Genomic DNA, 27607 nt, shown 5'->3' on the forward strand with positions numbered 1-27607 from the left:
TTATTTTAAAATATGTATATATGCATATTTCTACATGTGGATTTGTGCATGTAAGTGCAGTGTTCACTGCGCTCAGAAGATAGTGTCAGATAGTGAACTTAGAAGTTGTTAGCAATGCAAGTGGATCCTGGGAAATGTACTTAGGTCCTCTGTAAGAGCAGTACACATTCTCACCCACTAAGCCATCTCTACAGGCCATTGAAAGACTTAAAATAATTAGAAAGAAAATCATTTGAATTCTCCATTCAATGTTTAATTTTAATGGTAAATAAATAAAATAAAATCTATCGTAATCATCTTAGAAATCAGTTACACAGAAGGGCATCACCAAGGGCTGCCAAAGACACTGAACACTTTACGACAGTTGAAGATATGAGGGAAACAATTACCCTAACATTGGATAGTTTATATAAATGACCCATGTTAATGTTTTCATTTATCAAGGATAATGAACTGCATTATGAATGTGATGAGATAAAAAGTCACTGTAAGGGGTATTACAGAATGTGCCTACCGTATACTGTAACAGAAATCAAAGGGATTTGTTTATTGACTCAACTAACTCACTGAAAACCGCCCAAGAAATTGACATAACATGAGAGCCAGATAAATGTGGGGAAAATACCAGTGAAAAAAGGCATATTTCAACTAGGTTTATTAAGGCATTTATGGAGCATTGTCTGAAAACACAAAAGAAAGGAAGAAACAACAACAACAAAACCCCTAATGTACAGGCAAGAATATTGATCTTTGAAATTCCACAAAATTCTCATTTAGGAAGCACACAAATGAATCAGCTGGCAAAATTAAGTCTAACACTATTAAAATAATTAAGATATTTTTGTGAGCATGCATTTGCTTTTGTTAGCAAACTAATTTTAATGTCCCGTGGGACAGATGGTAGTGCAGCTCCATATCAATAAATGGCTTGAATTAGTTTTCAGAAAGTAGGTCATGACATCTGTCCTGTTCTGGGGAGTTTCTCTCTCCTGTGAATGCAGCACTTTCACACTCCTGGTTTCACTGACCTTAGCTTGCTTTCAACAAAGAAGGAAAGAAGCAAGAGGCATCTACAGTGTCATGGTGGTGATGGCTCATCTTGGCTGTCAACTTGGCTGCATCCTGGATCAACTAAAGCCAGATTTGTGAGGGATTTTCTTAATTAGATCATTTGAGATCATAATACCCTCCCCCATCTGAATCATTTTAGGTGGGAACAGCCACCCTAAAATGCTCTCTGGTGACAGCCCAAATAAAAGGACATGGAGAAAGGAAACTTGCTTTTTTGCCTGCTTGCCCTCACTTTGACAGACAAGGTCACCAATCCTGTTGCTGAAGCATTCCCTTGCTGATATTAGAACTTAGTTCTTTGGGATTCCAACCTAAAATGAAGACCAGCAGCTCTCTAGGAATTTTCCAGAGCATCCAGTCTCTACTAGATTCTTTGCCTTTCCACCAGGAACCAACCATTGTTGTACTAACCAGACCACAGACTATATGCCACTCTAGTAAATTCCCTTCACACACACACACACACACACACATCCATTATGTTCCCTTAGTGGAACTTGACAAATTTAATGGGCATATCTTAGTATTACTGTGACTAGAACATCCTCCCCAATAAAATATTCATCTTAAGTTTGTGATCCATTATATCTTATCTTTAAGGTATTTTCAATGCTATACATTCAGTTTATTATGGTAGCTGCATTTTTCTTACAAATTTGTACTTACTTGTCTACCTTGAACAAGAGTATGCCTGTTTTTTCCTTGGTAGTCTACTACTCCCACATAGTCCAAGTAGAGATCTACCCAATAAACCAGTCTGTTGACGAGGTCCAATGCCAGGGCAGCTGGCTGTTCTGCCTTTGAATAAACTATCCTTGTTCTGTTCATCCCATCCATGTCACATCTCTCTACTTTGGGAACGTCCCCATAGTCAGTAAAGAAAAGTTTTCTGTTGAAAGAAAAATAAATGTTAAGATGAAGGGAGAAAAACCATATTTGATAGAGCCATCTGTAAAAAGCAGAACTTTCCTACTAATTTATTTCAGTAGTTACATCTGCTAGCTTCCCATAACCATTTCCATATAATATCAGTCATAAACAGAGGAATCTGCTAATGAATATTGCAGAGCATAAGGGAGCAGGTTAAGCAAAAACTGTAAAATTTCCTCAAAACCAATGACTGTGGTGGGTTTATTTTTGTATCAGCAGAGTTTCTTTAAGCTTCATAGAGCCAGTGCATCCATCCCATTAAGGACAAGCCACTGAAGCAAGCCAAGTCATTAGGCCAGGGCATGTGAGCCACCAGACATTATCTTCCAACCTGATTTTCAAATTGCTGGTAATATTTGTCTCCTATAAAAACCTATTCTGTGGAGTTCTGCAATGTTGTGAGGAGCAGAGAACAACAAACTGGGAATGGAATGAAGCAGGGAAAAAGTCGACTTGCTGTTTGCAGCCCTGGAAATAAAACACAAAGAACGTGATCCCCAGACCTCATCCACATGCTTCCCAACTTTGAGAATTGCATATAGGAAATGAAGGATACCTCTCTACTTCTCTTAATATATTTTAAAGAAAATGTTGAAACAAATGCTCACTTCTGGGACAAGAAATCTCTTCAAGCAGTTCTAAGACTGCCAAAGGTTTAAATGCACCTGGAACACTTGAGTGTTTAATATTTGATTAGTATTCACAATGTTTAGTAAACACAAATCAATTTCAATTATCCTGACAATAGTTAACAAGATTTCCACTCATGAGACTTAATTGCATTTGTAAAGAGAAGACCATCTTGCCTTGACTTAAATATAATCTCAAGAATAATCTAATTTACAGTGACTGAACAATATGAAGACTGCCTGGAGTATAGAATATTGGATTTTACAAACTTGGAGAATTAGTTTTTAGTTACTTTTCTTCAACATTCTTGAATTAACTAACACAATGAGGTCTCTTTCAAGCTAAAAAGTAGTACTTAAGCTGTAATTTTAACTTAGTTCTTTCTGCATGGGAGGCTTTTAAGCATTAATGTATAGTGTTCTGCACTAATGGGAGCCAGTTTCTTTATGAGTTCTTGAAAGATAGTCATATCTCAGCAAGTTTAACACTTCAAGTGACAGTCCAGAGAGACAGCTTTATATTTCAGTGAAGGACAAATAAAAAGGCCTACATGTATTCCAGGATCGTCTTCTCCTTCTCTCTTCTTCTTCTGTATTTCCTTCCCTGTTCCCTGCACCCTTCTGATATCCCCACCTTCCTCAGTCTTAGCCAATTTGACTATAGGTCTCACCCAAGTTGAATTTCCACAAGGAGTACTTTTCTTCTCTTATAGAAAATACAGTATGGAAATATATAAGGAGCCCCACCCTCAGATGTGTTCTAAGCACAACAGTGTCTGCTGTTATTATAGGAGGTCTGTCTCATGACATAAACCTTATAATATGTCTGCTTCCCATGTAAAATTATTGCATTTCATGTAGGTGAGGAGAACTTGTTGTTGTTGTGGAGGTACTGAGGGCAGCAGAAGCTTGGTACAACATGGACTGTGTGGTACCTAGAGACTGTATAGAGATGAAGTGAAGCCATATTGCTCAGAAGTTGAGACAGAAGAGCAGTAGGGGCCAGTTAAGAGCACTTGGTACTCTTTCATGTTCAGAACTAATAATGCAGTTTACAACACCAGTTCCGTAGTATCTGATGGCATCTTCCAACCTCCACAGGCACCAGTCAAAGACATGCGTGCAGGCAAAACACTTAGACACATAAAATAAAATAAAATAAATCTAAAACACATAGAAAATAAAACAAACAAAGAAGAGCAAAGATGAGTCTGGAAATTAAGACTTATCTGAAGCCTTGAGCTACTTTGTTGGATCATATCCAGAAGAAACAAAGGAATTAGAGCGAAGATGAGAACCCTGGAGGCCTACTGTTGTAGAAACAGACAAAAGGAGAACAGAGGACAGAAGAGGTCAGAGGTCAGGAGAGACAGGAGGTCAGAGAAAGCAGACATCATTAGATGTCAGAGAGAAACATCCCAGGAAGAAGGATTAGCATGGTTGGCAGAGTCAAACTTCACAAATAAATAAAGGTATATTTCAAGAGAAGGCCATTGAATTTGATATTTATTAAAGTATATATAAGGTTTGTATTTTGATGAAGGATAATTTATTGATATGAATTAGGTTATAATGGACAATAAACAAGTAATTCTATAAGATTTCTGTAATATTGAACTACAACTGCAGGAATAAGTGATTTACAGATATGTTCAATATCATAATAAGCCTGGTTATAGTAACTCTAGAAAAAAATTCACCCACTCCTGAGAAATATTGTGTTTGTGTTTATATAATTTGCTATATACAGTATATACATTATGTATATGATTTACTACATATTTGTGTGTGTGATTTACTAAAATTTTACTATTTTAGTGAAAGAGTAAAGAAAACAGGGGCACTGGGATATATAAAATAGAGCTGAATTAGAAGAGTAAAGAATTTATTTCTGTACTCACTTCCAGCATATTGTAGAATACCTCATACCCAAGGAACACTGATAATTGTTTTTTACACTAAATTGAACCTCCATGGATATGATGCGCTATAGTCATATGGTCACACTTAATTGGAATCTAAAAAAATGGAGCCATTGTGACTTTGAATGAGAAACATTTCCCACAGGTAGAAATTCTTGAGCACTTAGTGCCATGTTGATTGCACTGTTTAGGGGGGTGATGAGATCCTTAGGGGGTGGAGCCTAATTGGAGGCATAAGCCACTGAAGGCAGGTTTTGAGAGCTTATGGCCTCACCCCACTTCCAATTTGATTTCTCTATGTGTGTCCAGTTAAAATGAGATCCTTCCTGCTCTGGCTATCTGTTGATGTGCCTACTTGTCCATGACAAACAGACCTGCTGGAACCATGAGCCAAATGAGCTATTTCTTTGGTAAGTTGATTTTTGTCATGATCTTCTATCATGAACAGAAATAACTAATACAGAAGGAGTTCTCAAAGATGGCTTCCTGGCCACGGCATTTGATAAAAGTCTGTACCATCATAGCAAACATGCTCTGTTGCTGCACTCTTTTATTTTTGCTTAATTTTACTTTAATTTTCCTGTTAAAGATAAAGCTAAGGTCAGGTACAATGGCATATACCTGAAATCCCAGAAATTGGATGTAGAGGATCAGATGTTCTAGGTCATCCTCTAATACAGCACATTTTGGGTTAACCAGGGCTACATGAGAAACTATTTTAACTGAAATATACCTCTATAATTATTGTAAAGTAAAAGCTAAATTGTACTCTAGACTAAAAAGTCATCTTTCATTCCTATATTTCCCTGACTCTTAGCCAAAGTAAATACTATTACACTGTCCACATTATTCTATTATCTTCAGACATTACCACATAGAAGTAACGTTATTCTCATTTAAGGATGAAAGATGTTCAATGTGCATAATTTACTATGGCCAGAAACACAGCATGAACCTCATGCCATTTTTTTGGTCTCATTATTTTGAAGGAAATTCAAACTTAAGCAAAAATTGTACATATGGTGGAATTATGACTGGCTGTGGTCCATGTTTGGATTCACCATTTCTTCAAAATGTATTCCCTAGCTGCTTGTCCTGGACTCTGGATCATTGCAGGCTATGACACACATCCTGGCCCTTTCCAGCTAATACTTCACTTCAAATCTCTTAAGAACAAGTGCTTGGTCTCATAACCACAGTGCACCTGTCATAGTCAGTATTTTAACCAACATACACAATACAAGCCTTGGTTTGTTGGTTTGTTTGCTTTGTAAGATAGGCACTCATTCTGTAGCCCAAGCTGATGTTGAACTGGTAATTTGCCTGAATGATGGAATTACAACAGCTTTCCTCCTTGCATGGCTCACTAATATTTCCCATAAAGATTTCTGTTGTTCAGAATGCAGGTCAAAGCTGTTCCTCCCTCACTGGTCCTGGAAAGAGTTTATCAATTAGGCCTTTCTTTGTTGGTGGTGCTAACATTTCTAAGCAGCAGAGAGTTGCTTTAAATATTTGAATCTGGAGTTGCCTGATTTTTCTACTAATTAGATTAAGCTATGCCTTTTGAGCTGAAGTATGATAGTTCCATCCTTTGTTGTTATTGCCTTTTAGACTTAGAACATGAGGAAAACCTACAACCCACTCCTCCAGAAGCTGTATAAAAAGTAAATAGAAATGGCTTTTGGAATTCAATTCATCTTTTTTTTTTCATGTTTTCTGAACACTAAGTCTTTATTAAAAGATTTTACTTTTATTTTAATTATGTGTCTACGTGTGTGGGTTAGTGGAAATGAGTGCAGTAACCCTGAAGGCGCAGGGAAGGGTGTTGGTTTCCCTGCAGCTGGAGTGACAGGTGGTAGTGAGCCATTGGGAACTAAACTCTGTTCCTCTGGAAGAGCAGTTTGTGCTCTTAATTGCTGATTGATTTCTCCAGCCCTGAATAGTTAACTCTTGATTTTGAGAGTCTACTGTCTTCATTTCAGAGATCTTCCCCAGTCACCCTCCTCTACAGCTTCCACGCAGCACAGATTTGCACAGAAATTACCTGTTAGTCATCCAGGGGTTCTCAATCTGTGGGTTACGAAGCCCAAAAGAGGATCAAGAGACACAGACATTTACATCATTATTTTTAACAGTAGCAAAATTACAGTTATGAAGTAATAACAGAAATAACTTTATGGTTGGGGGTCACCACCACATGAGGAACTGTATTGAAGGGTTGCAGCATTTGGAAGATTGACAACCACTGGTTTTATACTGTTTCATGGAGACCAGCCCTGTCCTGCTGTATGCCCTCCCCACTCACATAGAACTTCAGTTCCATCTTTGTCCTCCTGATCTTCATACCTGTGCCAGCAATCCTCTTTTCTATATTATTACACACTCTAAATAGACAATAGCATCCAGAGTACTCTTTTATTGGGCTACATTTCATTTGAATGTCCTTCTAGTTCTCTATTTTCACTATCATCAAATCTCAGACTAAAATAAATTAATATTCTAAGTGTTTTATGTTTCTAAGATATTTAACTAATAAAGAACGGGTTGTTTTGGAGGGCTTTCAGCTTTTTTTGTGTGTGAACTACTCAGGTAGTTCACAGTTCTTGTATCTTTGCCTCTCCAGTAAAGAGGAGTTTATCATTTCAGATTCATTATCACATCACATATGGTGAATCATTTCCCTCTGACATCTTATTGAATGTATATTCATTCTTGCTTTACTATAGATGTGTACATTTCACTTAGTGGAGGGTAGCAGGAAACTTTGAGAATCATTGGTAAGCTTTTTCAACATAGATTAAAAGGTCCTGAGGAATGGTTGCAGGCAGTGATAGAGTAGTGTGTTTACAGGCAGGACCTCAACCACCCCTAAATATTAAAAACAAAGCAATTGTCACACATACACCTTAAAACAAGTTTTTGCTTTTTTTTTTTTTTTTTGTTTTTTTTTGTTTTTTGTTTTTTGTTTTTTGTTTTTCAGGGCGCTGTTTTGTTTGCTTGTTTGGTTTTTGTTGTTCGATGGTAAGTCTAAGAATTACTTTGGCCCATTGTGTCTGCTGCCACAATGCTGACAAGCTCTTGTGCCGAAGGACACAGGCCCTGTAGGTGCACTGCACTGGGATGTCATATCATTTTGTAATCCTCTCTTAGCTTCAGTCAGAAGGTAATGACAGAGGTGAGAAGGAGGGAAGGGAGTTATAGTTCTCAAAACTGCTCAACACTAGTCACTTGAAACAAATGATGTTTCAGTACAAGGCATTTCACATAACAATATTCACAATAGGAATTCCTAAGAAGGTGGATGCAATACTAGAGTCCACATATGTCAGGCCTGAGAATATCTATAGTGCTCTGATCATGGCCCAGCACACACACTTTGTCTCATAATCATGTATTAATGATGATAACTCAATTGTTTCCATTTCAGCAAAATGATATATAATTTCTTTGAAAGTATTATACTGAGAACTTAATTCTGTATTCATTTTTATAGTAATTTATTGCTATACAAAGAGCACCATTTGTAATAAAAATTTATATTTATCTGCATATATATATATATATATATATATACACTTTATATATATATAAATTTGAACAGGAAAGCAATTTTCCACATTATCTAAAGTAATTAAAGTATACTCAGAATTAAAGTAAGAATATTAAATATTTAACACTACAGTTCTAGAATGTAGTAGTGAATCTGAAAGGGTAATGAGTCTCTCTTACAAGAGGTTAAAATTCAAATTCCATTAGCTCTTGCTATTTAAGCTTCTGGAAGATAAACAATTAAACTATTTTCTCTGTCTAGCTAAGCCTGCAAGACAGTTATTTATTGATTTTTACTTGTTTGACGTTTTCACTTCTGTTGTTTGTGAAACCTCTGTTGTCCTTGGTTTTCAGTCTATACATAAACACACAGAAATTAAACTTGACATGCAGGCTCCCACTCTCAGCCAGAATGTCTGGATTCTGAAAATATTTCTCCTAATAATTTCCAACAAAGTGTCTGTGTATTGGATATGGTGGGTAGTAAGGCTGGTCTGTTCTCCACACTCATCTGTGAAATGCTATCTCTCTAAGAGTGTTCTTGAGAGTCTCAGCTGTACAGGCAAGGCTTTAATAGCAGCATGCCTGCCTCTTCGAAGAGAAGGTCACCATGAACACATGATTATAGGTTAGGGTATACAGATTCATGAGGATCTTCTCTCCTAATAGTTTAAACCAATTAGTGTAGTGTCCACCCAATGGGCAGTGCTATAATAGGTCAAGTGAACAGGCAGGGGGGCGGGAAGAAAAAAGGAATCCTGGAAACTGTGCATACAGCAGGAGACAAAGAGGAGGAAGGAGAGAACATGGTTTCCATGTTTTCAGGCCTAGGGGGCCCACCCCAGCCCCTGGCTTTTGACCTGGAGACACAAGACATTATCTATGCCTCCATGACAATTTTCTATTTCTTTGAGAAGGCTTAAGATGCATCCATAGCAGAAATCAGCATGCCCTGGCTAATACATTATAATGCTTGATGAGCCCAGAGATTCAGAAGACTCTTTGCAAAATGTTGACAGAGTAAGCATCATATTATGATTTGGGAAGCAGTGTTTTGAAGGACTGACACTAGTGTTTGAATCATTTTAAGAGTTACATATAAACCTTATATCATTCCATCCAATACTCTGACTCTTACATAAAAAGAAAATAACTTTAAAAATGTAGAGGGTATCTGAAATTTTTCTTGCCTTTCATGAAAACATAAAGCAGACTTTAATAGTAAACAATAATTTGTTTAATAATAAAATTTGTGTGTGTGTGTGTGTGTGTGTGTGTGTGTGTGTGTGTGTGTATGTGACAGGCCTGTAATCATAGTTACTAAGGAAGCTGTGGTAAGAAAAATACTAACTTGTCCGGCCAATTGGTGGCCCCTGCAGGAAGGCTCCCCTTTTCCAAGACTGCAGGCAGACCCTGTAGTCTCCACACCCTGGCCCCACACCCTTTTGCCACAGAACCCAGCAACTTCCTGAGACTCAGAGACCAGCCCCCAGCTCCCATCTGCCCCGACACTACCATCTGGACCAGAGAGACCCTCCAGTGGACACTACAACCTCAACGCCTTGCCCCCAAACCCATCTGCTGGAGACCCCAGGCACTTCCGGAGACTTAGAGACCAGGGTCCAACATTCCATCCTGCCCTGGAACTCCCATCTGGACAAGAGGAGCTCCCATCTGGACAAGATAAGGAGACCCCAGGGACTTCCTGAGACTCAGAGTCCAGCCTCCCAGCTGCTATCCAGCCAGCACTCTCATCTGGACCAGAGCTACCATCCAGCCCAGAGCTTCCATCTGGACCAGAGAGAGGCTACCTAACTCTGTCAGCTCTGTCTGGACCAAGTACACTGATAAGACCAAATCGAACCCAAGAGGAGATGGGCAGATGCCAAGGCAGAAGTACATACAACAAAATAAAGAGCAATACAGCATCACCAGAACCTAGCCCTTCTCCAACAGCTAGACCTGAACATCACAGAATGGAAGAAGCAGAAGAAAACAACCTTATAAGTAACATCATGAAGAGGCTAGAGCCTTATATAGAAGACATCAAAAATAAAGTGGAGGAACAGACAAACAAAAAAGGTGAAGAACGCCATAAAAAACTAGAGGAAAAGACAATTAAAGGAGAAGAAAACAATAAGTCCCTAAAGAAAATCATGTAAAAGCAAAGGAAACAGTCCAAGACCTGAAGAGGGAAATAGAAAAAAAAATGAAGAAGACACTAGCAGAAGGAATGCTGGAAATAGAAAATCTGAGTAAACAAACAGGGACTTCAGATGCAAGAATAACCAACAGAATGCAAGAGATAGAAGAGAGGATCTCTGGTGTTGAAGATACGTTAGAAGAAGTAGATTCATCAGTCAGAGAAAACACTAAAACCAACAAAGTCATGACCCAAAATGTCCAAGAAATTTGGGATACCATGAAAAGACCAAACCTTCAAATAATAGGGATAGAGGAAGGAGAAGAATACCAACTCAAAGGCACAGAAAATATATTTAACAAGATCATAGAAGAAAACTTTCCCAACTTAAAGAAGGAAATGACTATGAAGATACAAGAAGCCTGTAGAACACCAAACAGACTAGACCCCCCGAAAAAAGTCCCCTTGCCACATAGTAATTAAACAACTAAATGTACAGAATAAAGAAAGAATATTAAGGGCAGCAAAGGAAAAAGACCAAGTGACTTATAAAAGCAAACCCATCAGAATAACACCTGATTTCTCAATGGAGACTTTGAAAGCCAGAAGGACCTGAACAGATATAATGCAGACACTAAGAGACCATGGATGCCAGCCTAGACTAATATACCTAGCAAAACTTTCAGTCATCAGAGATGGAGTGAACAAGACCTTCCAAGACAAAACCAGATTTAAACAATACTTATCCACAAACCTAGCCCTACAGAAAGCACTAGAAGGAAAATTCCAACCTAAGGAAGGCAGATACACCCATGAAAACACAGGCAATAGATAACACCACAGCAGTAAACCCCGAAGAAGAGAAGTACACACACACTACCACCAAAAAATAAAAATAAGAACAGGAATGAACAATCACTGGTCATTAATATCAATGGACTTAATTCACCTATAAAAAGACACAGACTAACAGAATGGATATGAAAACAGGACCCATCTTTCTGCTGCATACAAGAAACACACATCAAATTCAAAGACAGACACCTCCTAAGAAAAAAAGGCTGGGAAAAGACTTTCCAATCAAATGGTCTTAAGAAGCAAGCTGGTGTAGCCATCTTAATATCTAGCAAAATGGACTTCATACTAAAATCAATCAAAAGAGATGATGAAGGCCATTACATACTCATCGCAGGAAAGATCCACCAAGATAAAGTCTCAATTCTGAACATTTGTGCCCCAAACACAAGGGCACCCACATATATAAAAGAAACATTACTAAAGATTAAATCACATATAAAATCCCACACATTAATAGTGGGAGATTTCAACACCCCACTTTTACCTCTGGACAGATCGGCCAAATTGAAACTTAACAGAGACATAATGGTCTTAACTGATGTTATGGCTCAAATGGACTTAATCAATATCTACAGAACATTCCACCCAAACAAAAAAGAATATACCTTCTTCTCAGCACCCCATGGAACCTTCTCTAAAATTGACCACATACCTGGCCACAAAGCAAATCTCAACAGATACAAAACAATTGAAATAACCTCCTGAGTTCTATCGGACCACCATGGTTTAAAGTTAGATTTCAACAACAACAAAAACTACAGAAAACCTACAATCTCATGGAAACTGAATAATATACAATTGAATCACCAATGGGTTAAGAAAGAAATAAAGAAAGAAATCAAAGACTTCCTAGAGATCAATGAAAATGAATACACCACATACCTAAACTTACAGTATGCTATGAAAGCAGGGCTAAGAGGAAAATTCATAGCACTAAATGCCCACATACTGAAGCTGGAGAAATCTCATGCTAGTGAATTGACAGCACACCTGAAAGCCCTTGAACAGGAAGAAGCAAAGTCTCCCAGGAGGAACAGACACCAGGAAATTATCAAATTGAGAGCTGAAATCAATAAAATAGAAATAAAGAGAACAATACAAAGCATTAATGAAACAAAGAGTTGGTTCTTTGAGAAGATCAACAAGATAGACAAGCCCTTATCCAAACTAACCAAAAGACAGAGAGAGAGCATCCAAATTAACAAAATCAGAAATGAAAAGGGGAACATAACAGCAGACAATGAGGAAATCCAGAGAATCATCAGGTCATACTTTAAAAATCTCTACTCCACAAGACTGGAAAATCTAAAAGAAATGGATAATTTTCTGGATAGGTACCACATACCTAAGTTAAATCAAGACCAGATAAACCATTTAAATAGTCCAATAACCCCTAAGGAAATAGAAACAGTCATTAAAAGTCTCCCAACCAAAAAAAGCCCAGGACTAGACGGTTTCAGTGCAGAATTCTACCAGATCTTCAAAGAAGACTTAATACCAATACTCTTTAAATTGTTCCACACAATAGAAGCAGAAGGTATATTACCAAACTCCTTCTATGAGGCTACAATTACCCTGATTCCTAAACCAAACAAAGATGCAACAAAGGAAGAGAACTACAGACCTATCTTCCTCATGAACATTGATGCAAAAATACTCAATAAAATACTGGCAAACAGACTCCAAGAACACATCAAAACAATTATCCACCATGATCAAGTAGCCTTCATCCCAGGGATGCAAATGTGGTTCAACATATGAAAGTCCTTCAATGTAAAACACCATATAAACAAACTCAAAGAAAAAAAAAAAAAAAACATGATCTTCTCACTAGATGCAGAAAAGGCATTTGACAAAATCCAACACCCATTCATGATAAAGGTCTTGGAGCGATCAGGAATACAGGGAGCATACCTAAACATAATAAAGGCAATCTACAGCAAGCCAACAGCCAACATCAAATTAAATGGAGAGAAACTCAAAACAATACCACTAAAATCAGGAACAAGGCAGGGCTGTCCCCTCTCCCCATACTTATTCAATATAGTACTTGAAGTTCTAGCCAGAGCTATAAAACAACATAAGGAGATTAAGGGGATACAAATTGGAAAGGAAAAATTCAAGCTTTCGCTATTTGCAGATGACATGATAGTATATATGAGTGAACCCAAAAATTCAACCAAGGAACTGATACAGCTAATAAAAACCTTCAGCAACATAGCAGGATACAAGATCAACTCAAAAAAATCAGTAGCCCTCCTATATACAATAGACAAACAGGCTGAGAAGGAAATCAGAGATACATCACCCTTTACAATAGCCACAAATGATATAAAATACCTTGGGGTTACTCTAACTAAGCATGTGAAGGACCTATATGACAAGAACTTTAAGTCCCTGAAAAAAAAAAGAAATTGAAGAAGATGTCAGAAAATGGAAAGACCTCCCATGCTCATGGATAGGCAGTATTAACATAGTGAAAATGGCGATCTTACCAAAAGCAATCTACAGATTCAATGCAATCCCCATCAAATTACCAACACAATTCTTCACAGATCTGGAAAGAATAATGCTCAACTTCATATGGAAAAACAAAAAACCCAGGATAGCCAAAAGAATCCTGTACAATAAAACAACCTCTGGAGGCATCACCATCCCCAACCTCAAGCTCTACTATAGAGCTACCATAATAAAAACAGCTTGGTACTGGCATAAAAACCGACATGTGAACCAATGGAATCAAATTGAAGACCCTGACATTAACCCACACACCTATGAACATATAATTTTTAACAAAGAAGCCAAAAATATACAATGGAAAAAAGAAAGCATCTTCAACAAATGGTGCTGGCAAAACTGGATGTCAATGTATAGAAGGCTTCAAATAGATCCATATCTGTCACCGTGCACAAAACTTAAGTCCAAGTGTATCAAAGACCTCAACATAAATCGAGTTACTCTGAACCCGATAGAAGAGAAAGTACAAAGTAGTCTTGAATGCATTGGCACCAGAGATCAATTTCTAAATATAACACCAGTAGCAGAGACACTGAGAGAAACAATCAATCAATGGGACCTATTGAAACTGAGAAGCTTTTGTAGAGCAAAGGACATGGTCAACAAGACAAAGCGACAGCCTACAGAATGGGAAAAGGTCTTCACCAACCCCACATCTGACAGAGGGCTGATATCCAGAATATGCAAAGAACTCAAGAAATTAGACATCAAAATGCCCAACAGTCCAATTAAGAAATGGCCTATAGAACTAAACAGAGAATTCTCCATAGAGGAAGTTCAAATGGCTGAAAGACATTTAAGGAATTGCTCAACATTCCTAATTATCCGGGAAATGCAAATCAAAACAACTCTGAGATACCACCTTATACCTGTCAGAGTGGCTAAGATTGAAAACACAGAAGACAGCTTATGCTGGAGAGGATGTGGAGTAAAGGGAACTCTCCTCCACTGCTGGTGGGAATGCAAGCTTGTATAGCCACTTTGGAAATCAATATGGTGCTTCCTTAGAAAATTGGGAATCTATCTCCCCCAAGACCCAGTTGTAGCACTCTTGGGCATATACCCCAGGAATGCTCAATCATACCACAAGGGCATTAGCTCAGCTATGTTCATATCAGCATTGTTTGTAATAGCCAGAACCTGGAAACAACCTAGATGCCCTTCAACTGAAGAATGGATAAAGAAAATATGCTACATATACACAATGGAGTATTACTCAGTAGAGAAAAACAATGACATCATGAGGTTTGCAGGCAAATGGATGGATCTAGAAAAAATCATCCTGAGTGAGGTAACCTAGACTCAGAAGGACAAACATGGAATTTACTCACTCATAGGAGGATACTAGATGTAAAACAAAGATGACTAGACTGCTACACAACTCTAGTGAGGCTACCTAGAAAACGGGACCCTAGTAAAGACACAGGGATCACCCAATGACAGAGAAATGGATGAGATCTACATGAACAACCTGAACGAAAGTGGGAGTAATGAAGGGCAAGATGTGAGGGAAAGAAAGCTTAGCAGAGCAGGAGATCCCAGCTGGATCAAGAACAGAAAGGGAGAACAAGGAATAACAGAACATGATAAATGAAGAACACATGAGAACAGGAATAGGCAGAGTGCTGGAGAGGTCCCCTGAAATCCATAATGATACATCCTCTGTAGACTGCTGGCAATGGTCAAGAGAAAGCCTGATCTGACCTAGTCTGGTGATCAGATGGCCAATCACCCTACCAGTCGAGCTGGAACTCTCATCCAATAACTGATGGAAGTGGATGCAGAGATCCTTGGCCAGGCCCCAGGTGGAGCTCCAAGTGTCCAACTTTGGAGAAGGAGGAGGGACTGCAAGAGCGTGAATTGTTGAATCCAAGATTGCAAAAAGCACAGGGACAAATAGCCAATTGAATGGAAGCACATGAATTATGTACCAAAGGCTGTGTAGCCCCCAGGTGGATCAGGCCCTCTGGACAAGTGAGACAATTGAATAGCTTGAACTGTTTGGGAGGTATCCAGACTGTGGGACTGGGACCTGTCCTTAGTGCATGAGCTGGCTGTTTGGAACCTTGGGCTTACAAAGGGACACTTTGCTCAGCCTGGAATGAGGGGACTGGACCTGCCTGTACTGAATCCACCAGGTTTAAATGAATCCCCAGGGGAGTCTTGTCCCTGGAGGAGATGTGATTAGAAGGGAAGGGATGGGTGGAAGGTGGGGGTGGAAGCAGGAGCGGGGAGGACAGGGGAATCCATGGCTGATGTGTAACATTAAAACACAAATATAATAATAATAGTAATAGTAATAGTAATAATAATAATAATAATAATAATAATAATAATAAAAGATCCAGAGTAACACAGGGGAAAAAAAAGAAAATATTAACTTTGAGGCCTATAAGGGCTCAGAGTGAATTCTAGGACAGCCTAAGCATTTTAGTAGGGCCCTGTTTCAAAAAGCAACATGAATCTTGAGTTTATAACTCAGTAGTAGAATACTTGACCAATGATTGAGAGGATCTCAGTTTGAATATTAAGAGTTCCTGACTTCAAACCGTTAATGCCTGTTGATCATTTTTAAAATCATTTATGAATTTTCCTTCAATCTGACTTTCATTTCCTATAAACCCAGAGCCAGTTATTCAGCAAATAATAAGCTTGCCATTTTAAAAGAATGGAATAAAAGTAGGAGGAAGTAGAGTTACATGTTACATTATTCAAGTAGTCTTCTCCTTGTCTGTAGGACCAAGTATTTCAGTGATGGTTGACAGGCTAGTTCACAGGAGGATAAGGGCTGCTCACTCACCTGCTTCCCTGAGTTTGCTCCTACCTGAGGCTAGAAAGGAAGCCATCAGTCAGAGAACCTGGGCTCAACTTAACTTGTCCTTCATCACTACTTTCCCTTCTTCCTGCACTTGGCCTTTCTCTTGCAACTACTTGGTTTATGCTCCTTCACACTGTCCATGGCTTCACACTGGACTAACATTTTCACCACTAGCCAGCCATTAATCTTCGAATGCAACTGAAGTCTAATTTTGTAAGATCTCTGGTAAGTTCCACACACTTGGCTGCATTACTGACAGTAGCCATCCCAAAGGAACGTCTAGAACTGTCAGATTCTTCTTCATTATTTAGATTTCTTCATCTACCTATCTGTCCTATTGGGCCCTTCAACCCATGGAATCAATACTCTGATATTTGCAGAATAATTGTTCTAACCATTTGTCTTTTGTTCCTTAGTCCTTTTTTTTTTTTTTTTTTTTTTTTTAACTATGGTCTTCCATTCTCATGATATGTGGAACACAAATCATAGTGGAATAAATAGATGGTATTACTGGAAATGTGATGCTTAATCTTGACTGTATACCTGTCTTTAAAAAAAATCCCTGTATGTAAAGGAATTTCTAGATTAGATTAATTGAAATTTGGAGAGTCATCATGAATGGAGGCACATCCTGAAGGTTAACATTCATCTTTCTCTCTGCTGTTGAATGTAGGTGAAGTATGATCAGTTGTCTCATGCTTCTGTCTGTCTTCATGCCTTTCTTGAAGAATGGACTGCCACTCAAACTGTTAGCTGAAATACACGATTTCTTGAGTTGCTTTTATCAGTCACTTTTTCATAGAGACACATTGTGTAGCTAGCACACATTAGCCTCTCCAAACACCATTGATGCCTTCACTCATTCACCACACAACATCTCACTTTGCATCTGGTTGCTCAGTATTCCCTGAGGGTTCCAAGTGCAGCAGTTCTTGGATACTGAGACATTATCCCACTGAGCTTTTGGACTATCTCCCTTACATCCAGTCTTCTTTATTTCCTTTCTCATTCCTTCATCCTTCTTGCACCAGCTCTTTTATCCATTGCATTCCTGTCCACTTTGGCAGGATTATTTTCCATCTTTCTGCTTCTGTGACTGGACACATTGAAAAACATTTTCCTGTTTTCTTAAGCCTCACCTATGTCACTCTCTCTCCATACTGTTGCAGTAAGAAGAGAATATCTTCCTTCCATTGACCATGGTGCATGACAAGGATGCATACCTACTCTTCCTTGAGATCTAATCACAACTCTCCTTCCCAGTGCATCTTCAGCTCCTCACTTTCAACTAAATTTCAGATACAATTTAAGTAACAGAACTTGTCAGGCATGGTGATGCATGCCTTTAATCTCATCACTGGGATTTAAAAAAATTCCATCATTGGGAAGCAAGGCAGGAGGATCTCTGAACTCAAGGCCAGCCTAGTCTACAAAGCAAGTTCCAGGACAGCTAGTACCACTATACAGAGAAACCCTGTTTCATTGCTTACTACCCCCCAGCTAAATCAAAGGAGTAACAGAACTCTAACCACGTGTTTCTCCTCTTTGTTTTCACAGTAATCAACAAGATACCATAAAAATAAAAGTGTGTCATGTATTATAATATTTCCTAGTAGTTGCTAGTATCAATCAGTATAAAAGTCATGTTTTTAACATAGCCTAAAGTGGGTGAACATGATCTGCTCTCAACTAAATCAAATCACTAGCTATATCTAGTAGTCTCTGTACAACCCTGATACCTCTCCAATAAGATGGCAGCATCCTTCTGTTTTTCAAATGTCTTGTCTTTAAATAGTCAAGCATTGTCTTCTTTCTGAAATACATATATTCTGTCCTCAGCTTAAAAAATGGTTTCTGCTATGCTATTTCAATATGTGGCTTCACTTATTAATTTAAATTTTAACTTCTGATCTTTGCAGTTTTTCAAATATCCATTCAATCAACCTGGCAAAATATTATGGTATTTTGTAATTGTTTGACTAATATTAGTCTATATGTTGTTTGCATAAAACAGATATATGCATATACATGTATAAAACCTATTAAGAGAACACATGCTATATGTATCCATATATTCCTCAATTTGGGAACTGACTTTTTTGTATTGAGATAATAAAATATAAGCCTGAGATTTAAAATTAGGTTAGAAAGTCTAGAAAGTGGTTTATGTCATTCTAGTACAGATAACTAAGTTTTCCATATTATCTAGCATAGCTAACTGTAATTCTACTTGAGAACCAATCATTAGTAATAAATTATTGGCTGGCTCTATGTATTTACATTGCTCTTTTGCATAATTCCATTTTAAGAATTTTCACTAGGCAGTGTATTTATTCATAGTTATATTTGAAGACTCTTTTGTCCAGTCAATTTTCATTTTAGCAATATCTCACCCAAATGACTGCAATTTACAGACACCATCTTGTAATATCACTTTGCTATATTCAAGGGGTTTAGATTATCTAATTCTGTAATCCAGCGAAATTCTGTTTCTTTCTTTACTTTAGAGTAACATATAGCTAAACTGATGAGTTTTTATAATTTATAATACCATCTCCTGCAAGATGATCACACTGAAAATACTGGAGAGCACACTCAGAAATTCCATCTTGGTGTTATGCATCAATTTAGGGAGAAGGGATAGAAACAGAAGAGACTCAAAATAGGCCATGGTGCTTACAACTTGGAGATAAGAATGAGTGGAGCTGTTTTTTAGTACAGTATTATTTTTCACAACCCAGACTTTTTTTTTTTTCTGTGCTGAGAATCAAACCAAAGGTTTTGTGCATTTTAGTTATCACCCTATCATTTAGCTACACCTTCATCTTCTAAAATTTATTTTTAAAATTTATTGTGTGTTTTCTCAAATCTTCCTATTTTATAAGATCTCAAATTGCAGTTTCCTTCACTTCAAAGAATATGGTTTATATTCTATGTAGAATACTTTCCATGACCAAATACTCTTACTTACAGTTTTAAGGAATGGCAGGACTCAAATCTCATGCTAAATACATTTATTCATGAAGAATAGAAAAATATTTGATGCAATATATTAGAACTCAGAATTTGCTGTTTGAGATATACAAAGATGTAGAACCACATTTCCACACTTAAGGAATCCCTGTTGGTTTGTACAGGCATTCCTCTAAATTGTAATAACACAGATGGCTGTCTTGGAAGTGACTCCTTAAGTATCCATGAAGTTGAGTACTGCCAAGCAAATCTGGTTCACTGCTACGCTAATTACTAAATAGCCAGGCTATCAATTTCTTTTCTAACTTCTTTTGAAATGGTAGAGCACAGTGTGTAGCAAAAAAAGAATGTTTAACTAGAGCATAGCTTTTCATATTAATGTTTTATACCTGTGTGCACATCTTATCAATGTGCAATCATATCTCCCTGCTTTGAAGCCCTATGACTATGTAGACAAAAATCACACTGTAAAAACATAACAATTTTTTTATTGTTATTCAGTGTTCATTGACCCAGCTGTGAAGGAAAAATATACTAAGGGAAAAAAGTCAGAAATTCTATATAACTTTTTAATAATAGTTTTATTTAAATTTCTAGATTTGGTTTTAAGCATAAATATAATACCAAACTCCAACTGAGTTGGAGCAACTAAGAAGATCAAGTAAAGTTTGTTCAGGAAAAGCTTTACATACTCAACTTGTAAAATGTGTATTTTGTTTATTATCAGATACTTCTAGGCAAGGATTGCTGGATGAACACTAGAGTTATAAATCAATTAAAGTATGCTTGGCCATATTGACATAGATGCCAGTATTTACATGTTCATACAGCTGTGTTTCTTTGATACAAGGATTCATAATATGATAGATGTCTATGTTTCAAACCAATGACTCTAAAATTTTGTGAATTTACTAATCAAGTGTCCCATGCAAAAATCTCCAAGTCAATAAAACTATTGTGATGAGAACTTTGATAATATATAACATAAATAAATATTAATTTGATCTTTGAACCTGTAGTTACTGTTTCAGAAATTTATCTTAAAGACACATATCTGTACAAATAATCAATACAGTAAATTGTTCACTGTGTTGTTACTGGTAATGACAGAAATATAGACAAATTGTTCATTGGGTCTCTGTTGCTTCTATATTTAGTAATTCATTCCCAGAAAATCTGGTTATAATTACTAAGAATGCAATATGGAAGCTTGTCATATTTGTCCCACTCATCCACAGAAAAGAAACAGTGATATCACTGATGATAAACATACTCAACTGTTGGTATAACTGTCAACTCATGCAATCACTATGGAAAGCAGTATGGAAATTTCCCAAAGTGCTAAAAATAGATCTGTCATATGACCCAACAACAGTACTCCTGCATACAATCCCAAAGGCTCTTTCTCTTACTTCAGAGGTAGTTGCATATATGCATGCATAGCTTCTCCATACATGATGGCCAGGAAATGACAACAATCTACATGTCCATTAACTGACTAATGGGTAATAAGAAATGAAATAAATTAAATAATAATGTATTATTAAAAATGTTGTAGATAATATGTTTAGTAAGGAAACCAATGTCCATAAAGATGAATGCTGTATATTTCTTCTCATGGGCAATCCAAGCTAGGGTAATGTGTTTAATTTAAAGTCCCTATAGAGGTCAGGTAGAGAGAAAAGATCTATTTGATGGAGAGTGAAAAAAAAAAAAACAGAAAAGAGGCCTTAAGAGAAGGGGGTCAGTAGAACATATGTGACATGAAGTCATAGAAAAGAGTAATGCAGGTAGAACGGTTTAATTTGGAAGGAGAAGGGCTGCTAAAAGTACGGATGTGTGTAGCTGGGAGGTGGTGGTGCCTTTAATCCCAGCACTCAGGAGGCAGAGGCAGATCTTTGTGAGTTCGAGGCCAGCCTGGTCTACAGAGAAAGATCCAGGAAAGTTACACAGAGAAACCCTGTCTTGAAAAACAAAAACAAACAAATAAAAAAGTATGGATGTGTGAAAACATACAGAAACCTACGATTTAATGAGGATATCAAATAAAATTTAAAAAAGAGTTTGAACATTCTGCATATATGGATATTATTCTTCCCACAAGTTATAGTTTATTAAATGAGAGCCTCAGACAAGGTGTGGATTATATCTCCATGTGCTGTCGACCACTGAGGTACACTGAAGGCCCTCAAACAGTAGAAGCTATTGCCCTTGCTCTTCATTAGTCCGCCCCACCCAGAACTTGATGCCAAGCCCTGGTTGCTGAAGATATCACATACTTTCATCACAGGACACAAAAATATAAAGCTGGAACTAAACTTCCATTACATTGAACAGCTTTTGTAGTGTCAGAAGGTGCTCTGCAAGCAGCAGAGGGGAGAAAAGTCATGCCATCAGTACGATTACCCAGATGTGCACTTTGTAAACTGCGGTAATGATTGTTCAGGGTAGAAGGGCCCCTGCTGCAGTGGTGACTTTATAATGGAGGTGTGGTGATTGGAATGAGAATAGCCTGCATAGGCGCACGTTTGAAGGCTTTGTCTCCAGGTTGTGAAACTATTTGAGAATCACTAGGATACATGTCTTTATTGGAGTAGGTGTGGCTTGGTTCGAGCAGTTGTGTCACTGGGGATAGGTTTTAAAGTTTCAAAAGCCTGTACCAGTCCTAGTCTCACTCTCTCAGCCTACAACTTGCAGATCAGATGTGAGCTCTCAGCTGCTTCTCCATCATCATGCCTGCTGGCCACTACATTCTCTGCCATGATGATTATGGACTACCCTCCGAAACTGTAAAGCAAGCCTCCAATTAAATGACTCCTTATATGTATTGCCTTGGTCATGGTATTTCTTTTATCAGTAGAACAATAACTAAGACTTGGGAATCTTTTGATTGTATTTGAGGTCCATTCCATAGGAGGGAACTTGTCTGGCACAGTTAACTTGGTCAAAAGTCCAAGGCTATGGAAGTCATAGGCACTTAGGGGAACCTTGCTTTTACCAAAGGGACATGGGAAACTGCCTTCTCTATATTTACATCCAAACATATTGATCATGTTACTGTCAGCATTCATCAGAGAAGCTTTTTATCATAGTCATTAACACAGCTAATGAAGAGACTTCTAACAGACTAAACTACTAAGAATAAGAGCTGGTGGAGTTCTTCCTAAAGAAGACATCAATGTCCCTCTGTTCAAGACTCATGGAGCATCACTGTGGAGGAGGCAGAAAGAATGTAAGAGCTAGAGGACAGAGATGTGAGATGCAAAACAAAACACAAAAACAAAACATAGGCAATAACAACCAAGGTTATCTATACAAGATCAGCACAGGATTTGACCTCTGAACATTTCATCAAAGCTCAGAGGCCCAATTGATCTCCAAGGGATTATTGGCAGTTAATGACTGGGGAAGGGTATTACTTTATTTTAGTGAAATGGCCAATAAATAACTTAATATGCATTCTCAGGCAAGCAACCCTAATTAAATTCAGCTAGTCACACACAAGGAGACAAGAAAGCAGAAGTTGTTGGGAAGAAGCATTTCATCAAGAGAGCAAGGGGAAGGAGAGCGGGACAGGGGTGAAAACAATTAAAATTCATTATATGTATGTGTGAAACTATCAAAGAATAAAAACAGGCCTGTAACTGATAAATGACAGCAGTAACATTACTGCAGAGTTGAGTCTCTCCTGGAGCATTTGGATGATAGAAGTAGCTAATGTCCTAAAGCGCTGTGAAAGGTTAATTCATGCAAGATCATTCTCAGTTTTCCCACACATGTAAGTGGAGATGATAGCACTTACATTTGAAGTGCTTTGAAATTACTAAATGAAAGTGAGCACAGCTGACTCACAAGCTTTTTAATATTTAAACACAGGATAATGACCCTGTAAATAATGATGCTCTAAACCCACTTAATCTCAGATTCTTCCCTCCTATCATCTATCCTTCCTCATTCAAAGGTTTTAAAAACAACTCCATTTCTTCAGTTAGAATTTACACAAATACATATACACAAATATCTACATAAAGATATTAAAGAGATAGATGCCCACTGAAGGCTATCATTAATAAAAGTGGCTAACGACAGATCTTTAATACAGATTAGCTACTTTTATGAAGACTAAATGGAACTTTGAAAAATAACCCCATTTATCATGTGTAGATTACTTAAATTATTTTGATTCAAGATTAGGATGGAAGTAATTTGAAAATAAGAACTATAATCTTAATGGATTCATTTAAAATTTTATCTATAAAACACTTTTACTTTTCTAAGAATCAGCTAAGTGTTATTTAGAATTTCTGCCCCAGTATACTCAACCAGTATTTAAAGTCTAAGATTTAAAGCAACTATGTTGAAAAAAATAAAAGGCCTTTGGTTCAAACAAATTTTTGTTGAGATGTTTGGTATAATCATAAGAACTCATAAATAGCATTACATACATATGAGTAGATTTAACTTTGCTGGAGAAGCATGGGTTTGTCAAAGGACCCATTTCTGTCTGTGGAAGGGGCAGACGTAACACAACTCAGAGAGCTTTGGTTTTCACTATGTAAACTAAGAAATTCCATGTTAATACAGAATTTCAGGTCACAGAAGAAAAATCAATGTTTGTAAAAAGTTACAGTACAATTCCAGCGGAACTGAGCTCTAGGAGGAACTAAGACAGTGCAGTGGCAAATCAAAGGTGAATGAGACCCTTTGCTCCACCAATACCATCCAGTCCATGTTCTCACAATTTGTAGGATGCCTAGAAAACTATAAATTCAATCTATTGTGATCTCATCCCAACAACACAACTGCATTTTAGTAAAAGGATGTTTGCGGTGATACTTTATTTGTGCTGAAATGTGATGTTTTATTTATATGTTAATAAATTGCCTGGAGATCAGAGGTCAAATAGCCATAAACAGAAGTCAGGTATGGTAGCCTTAATCCAACCACATGGCTGGCAGAGTCTCTGTGTGGTCAAGGACACAGCCAAGTGTGGTGACACATGCCTTTAATCTCGGTACCAACCATAGAGACCTGGAAGTCTGTACAGACAGGCAGTGATGCGGAAGTCATGTGGCTGAGCTTAGAGCCAATGAGAAGGGAGAACAGGAAAGGAATAAAGGCTCAGTTCAGACAGGAAGAACTCTCTGTGGAAGCTACTGCTGGTGGTAAGCTAAGGCTAGTCACGGCTATTGCTCTGATCTCTTCAGCTGTTAACCTCTGTATTTGGCTCTGTGTTTCTTATTTAATAAGACTGTTTAGAAATTCATCTACAGATGTTCATAGACTTATTCTCACAATCTTTATGTAACTCTGTGTTGAAAGTACTTACTCTTTTCTCTGTGACTAAACATTGCTTTAGTAATGACAGTGGAGAAAGAAAAGTGATCACGTGTCTGTAGGAAGGCTGAAGGAGCCCATTACAGCTCCTTTCCAGGACAGTTCTCATCCCACTATTGTATAAATAATTGCAGAGAAGCAAACACTGACAGTCCCCTAGATAACAAGTGGCGTGAAGCTTTACTAGAGGAGCAGTGAGATGCCAAATCAATGTACATAAATTGGAGAAAAAAAAAATGACAGTTTTAACTTGGCAGAAAAAAAAAATGGCATATGAGGTTCCAATGAGCAAGTTCAAGGTAATGTATTTGAGGGAAAAAGATTAAAATTATTTGAGTAGGAGACTGAGTCCTACTTTTATTACTTATTTAATGGATCCACACAGGTGGTCTCATCTTACTTAGTATCTTTTTTCCTAATTGTTTTATTGATAGTTTAATTAGAAGAAATTATTCTTTGAGGACATCAATCAAATGTGCTGCAGTAGCGAAAACAGTCTAGGCATAAACAAGAGACACATTAGAAAAAAGTGGAAATATTATTTGATCTGTGCAATTGTTGTCATGGAGAATATTCAATAGAATACTTTGGTTAGTTCCAGAGATTCTATAAATCTACTATGAGACTCAATAAAGCTTTTGATATAACCCAAGATCAGTACAAGAAGGTCAGGGTGGAGAGAAGTAAGGATTCCTTACAGAAATGAAATAATGTAATTCTTTGTTTTGTGTGGAATAGAAAGGGTTGGAAATAGATTAAGGAAAATCTATGGCATTTTTGACTCTAAAGTTACTCTACTAGGTACAACATCCTGTGAATATCTTCCCCAAATTCCAATTACAGGAAAAAAAAAAATGGGCGAAACAACCAAAACTGTTGCTGATGCCATACAAGCCCACACCAATTTTCTCAAACTTCCACAAGCTCCAGTCAAGGATGAATCCCTGAAGAGAGAGTAAAAATAGCATGTGGCCTGCTTAACCTAATGAATCAGGTGAATGAAATCATTTCTCCTGAGATTATCAACTAGAGTCCATCATTGTTCCCCTGGAGGAAGGTTAAAGAAGAATCTGGTGAGGGTGTTTTTTTTAATCACTGTGATGGCTGTTTGTTGTTGTTGTTAACCTGAGTACATCTGGAATTAATTAAAAATCCAAGCTGATAGGCACAGCTGCCAAGGAATTTTAGTTAATTGGATCATTTGAGGTAGGAAAATCTACCTTAAATTCAGATAATTTAAAGTAGGAAGACCCACCTTAAATCTGGATCTTTGAGGTTTTGAAGACTCATCGTTAATCTGGGCCACATCCCTGCTGGCATCTATATAAAGGACAAGAGCTAAAGAAGCTTGTCTCTTTGCCTGCTTGCCCCCACTCTCACTGGAAATTCACTCCTTTACTGTCTGTCATTAGAGCCTACTTCTTTGGGATTTTGTTGTATACCAAAGACTATCTGGCACATCCAGACTTGTGGCTTGAACAACTATTGGATTCCTGGATTTCTGTCTGGAGACAGCCATTGTTGAAGTAGTGAGAACATGAACTGTAGACCACTCTAATTAATTGTATGTGTGTATGTGTGTGTGTACATGTATATGTACATATGTATATGTACATGTATATGTATATGTACATGTACACACACACACACACACACACACACACACACACACACACACATGCATTCTATCAGTTCTGTTTCTCTGGATAATCCTGACTAGTACCATAGGAAAAACATTACCAGTTTTGGTCTCTAAGAATCCTTCACCAAATTAAACACTTGATTTGGGTTTTCTAGGATGTTATCGAGTTCCTGTTTTTGAGAAGGTCTCTGTTTCAGCAGCTAACTAATCTGAAAGTACATCCTTTAAAATTCACTGTATAAAGTATTTAATAGTGGTAAAGTGAATGCAGGTTAGGTAAAAAGGAGTAAAAGGAGAGACAAAACAAATTCTAGAATAGAATAAGGCTAAATAAGATAAAATTACCAATTTCCTGGAAGAGGTCTTTTCTCTCAGTGTTTTAGATATTGTATTTAGGAGCTTATGAAAATGATTTTCTCAAATAAAAGCCTGCTTCATTAACTTACTTCACATATCTGTGACTTCATGATCTTATCTTCAAAATGGAGAAAACATTGTTATAAGAATTAAGAAAGTAAAGAAATGTTGAATGCTTGACTTTCAAATAAAAATCTTATGTTTGAAACATATTATTACAGATGATAAATGGTAAAATGAATATGTTCCTGTTTTCTTAAATTTTGAGTAATTTGAATGTAACTTGAAAACATATTTTTATGGAAAATAATTATACCTCCTAACAGATTAATGCCTGGTTTCATGGTTAAAAGCATCCCCAAGTTTACACATTCCCCTTTTCTCATGAGGATTCTGGATACGAGGGAATTTTTTTTCAGAAAACGAACTGTTAAGGACTTCACATAGAGATGCTGTCAGTGGAGTGATATGTAATCCACAATTGAAAAATGGAACCCTTGAGAAACTACCAATCACCATCAGCTACCACCTTACCATCTCTTGTTGGTGTGTTATTCATTCATTTTAACTTTCCTCTAGCCAAAAATCCAGAAGGTAAATTATTGAAATGGCTTCTTTCTGTCACTTTGGCCTATCTTCATTTTATCATTTAACATTTTGCATAATTTTCATTTGTAGACTCCATAAGTACATTACAAACTTGTGGAAAAGGATCATATATTATATTCCTTGCTTTCCCTTCAACTTATAGTATTGACAAATTTCAAACCTTAACTGAAAGAATGTCTGCCATCCAGATTGATCAACTGCTAAAATGCCAGGTCAGGAGAGGTAAGAAGAAGAGAAGGAGAAATAGGATGA

General features: G+C 37.3%; 1 protein-coding gene across 7 annotated transcripts in view; it reads right to left on the bottom strand.

The window, feature by feature from the left end:
* Positions 1 to 27607, bottom strand: part of Lrp1b (LDL receptor related protein 1B) — a 1919409-nt gene that overhangs the window by 848416 nt on the left and 1043386 nt on the right. For all 7 annotated transcript variants that reach the window (XM_036183000.1, XM_036183003.1, XM_036182999.1 and 4 more), the window contains exon 8: positions 1738 to 1960. In XM_036183000.1, coding sequence (XP_036038893.1) covers positions 1738 to 1960 — 223 coding nt within the window. The remainder of the gene's footprint in view (positions 1 to 1737; positions 1961 to 27607) is intronic.

The sequence above is a fragment of the Onychomys torridus genome, chromosome 4, assembly GCF_903995425.1.
Source record: "Onychomys torridus chromosome 4, mOncTor1.1, whole genome shotgun sequence".
Taxonomy (NCBI): Eukaryota; Metazoa; Chordata; class Mammalia; order Rodentia; family Cricetidae; genus Onychomys; species Onychomys torridus.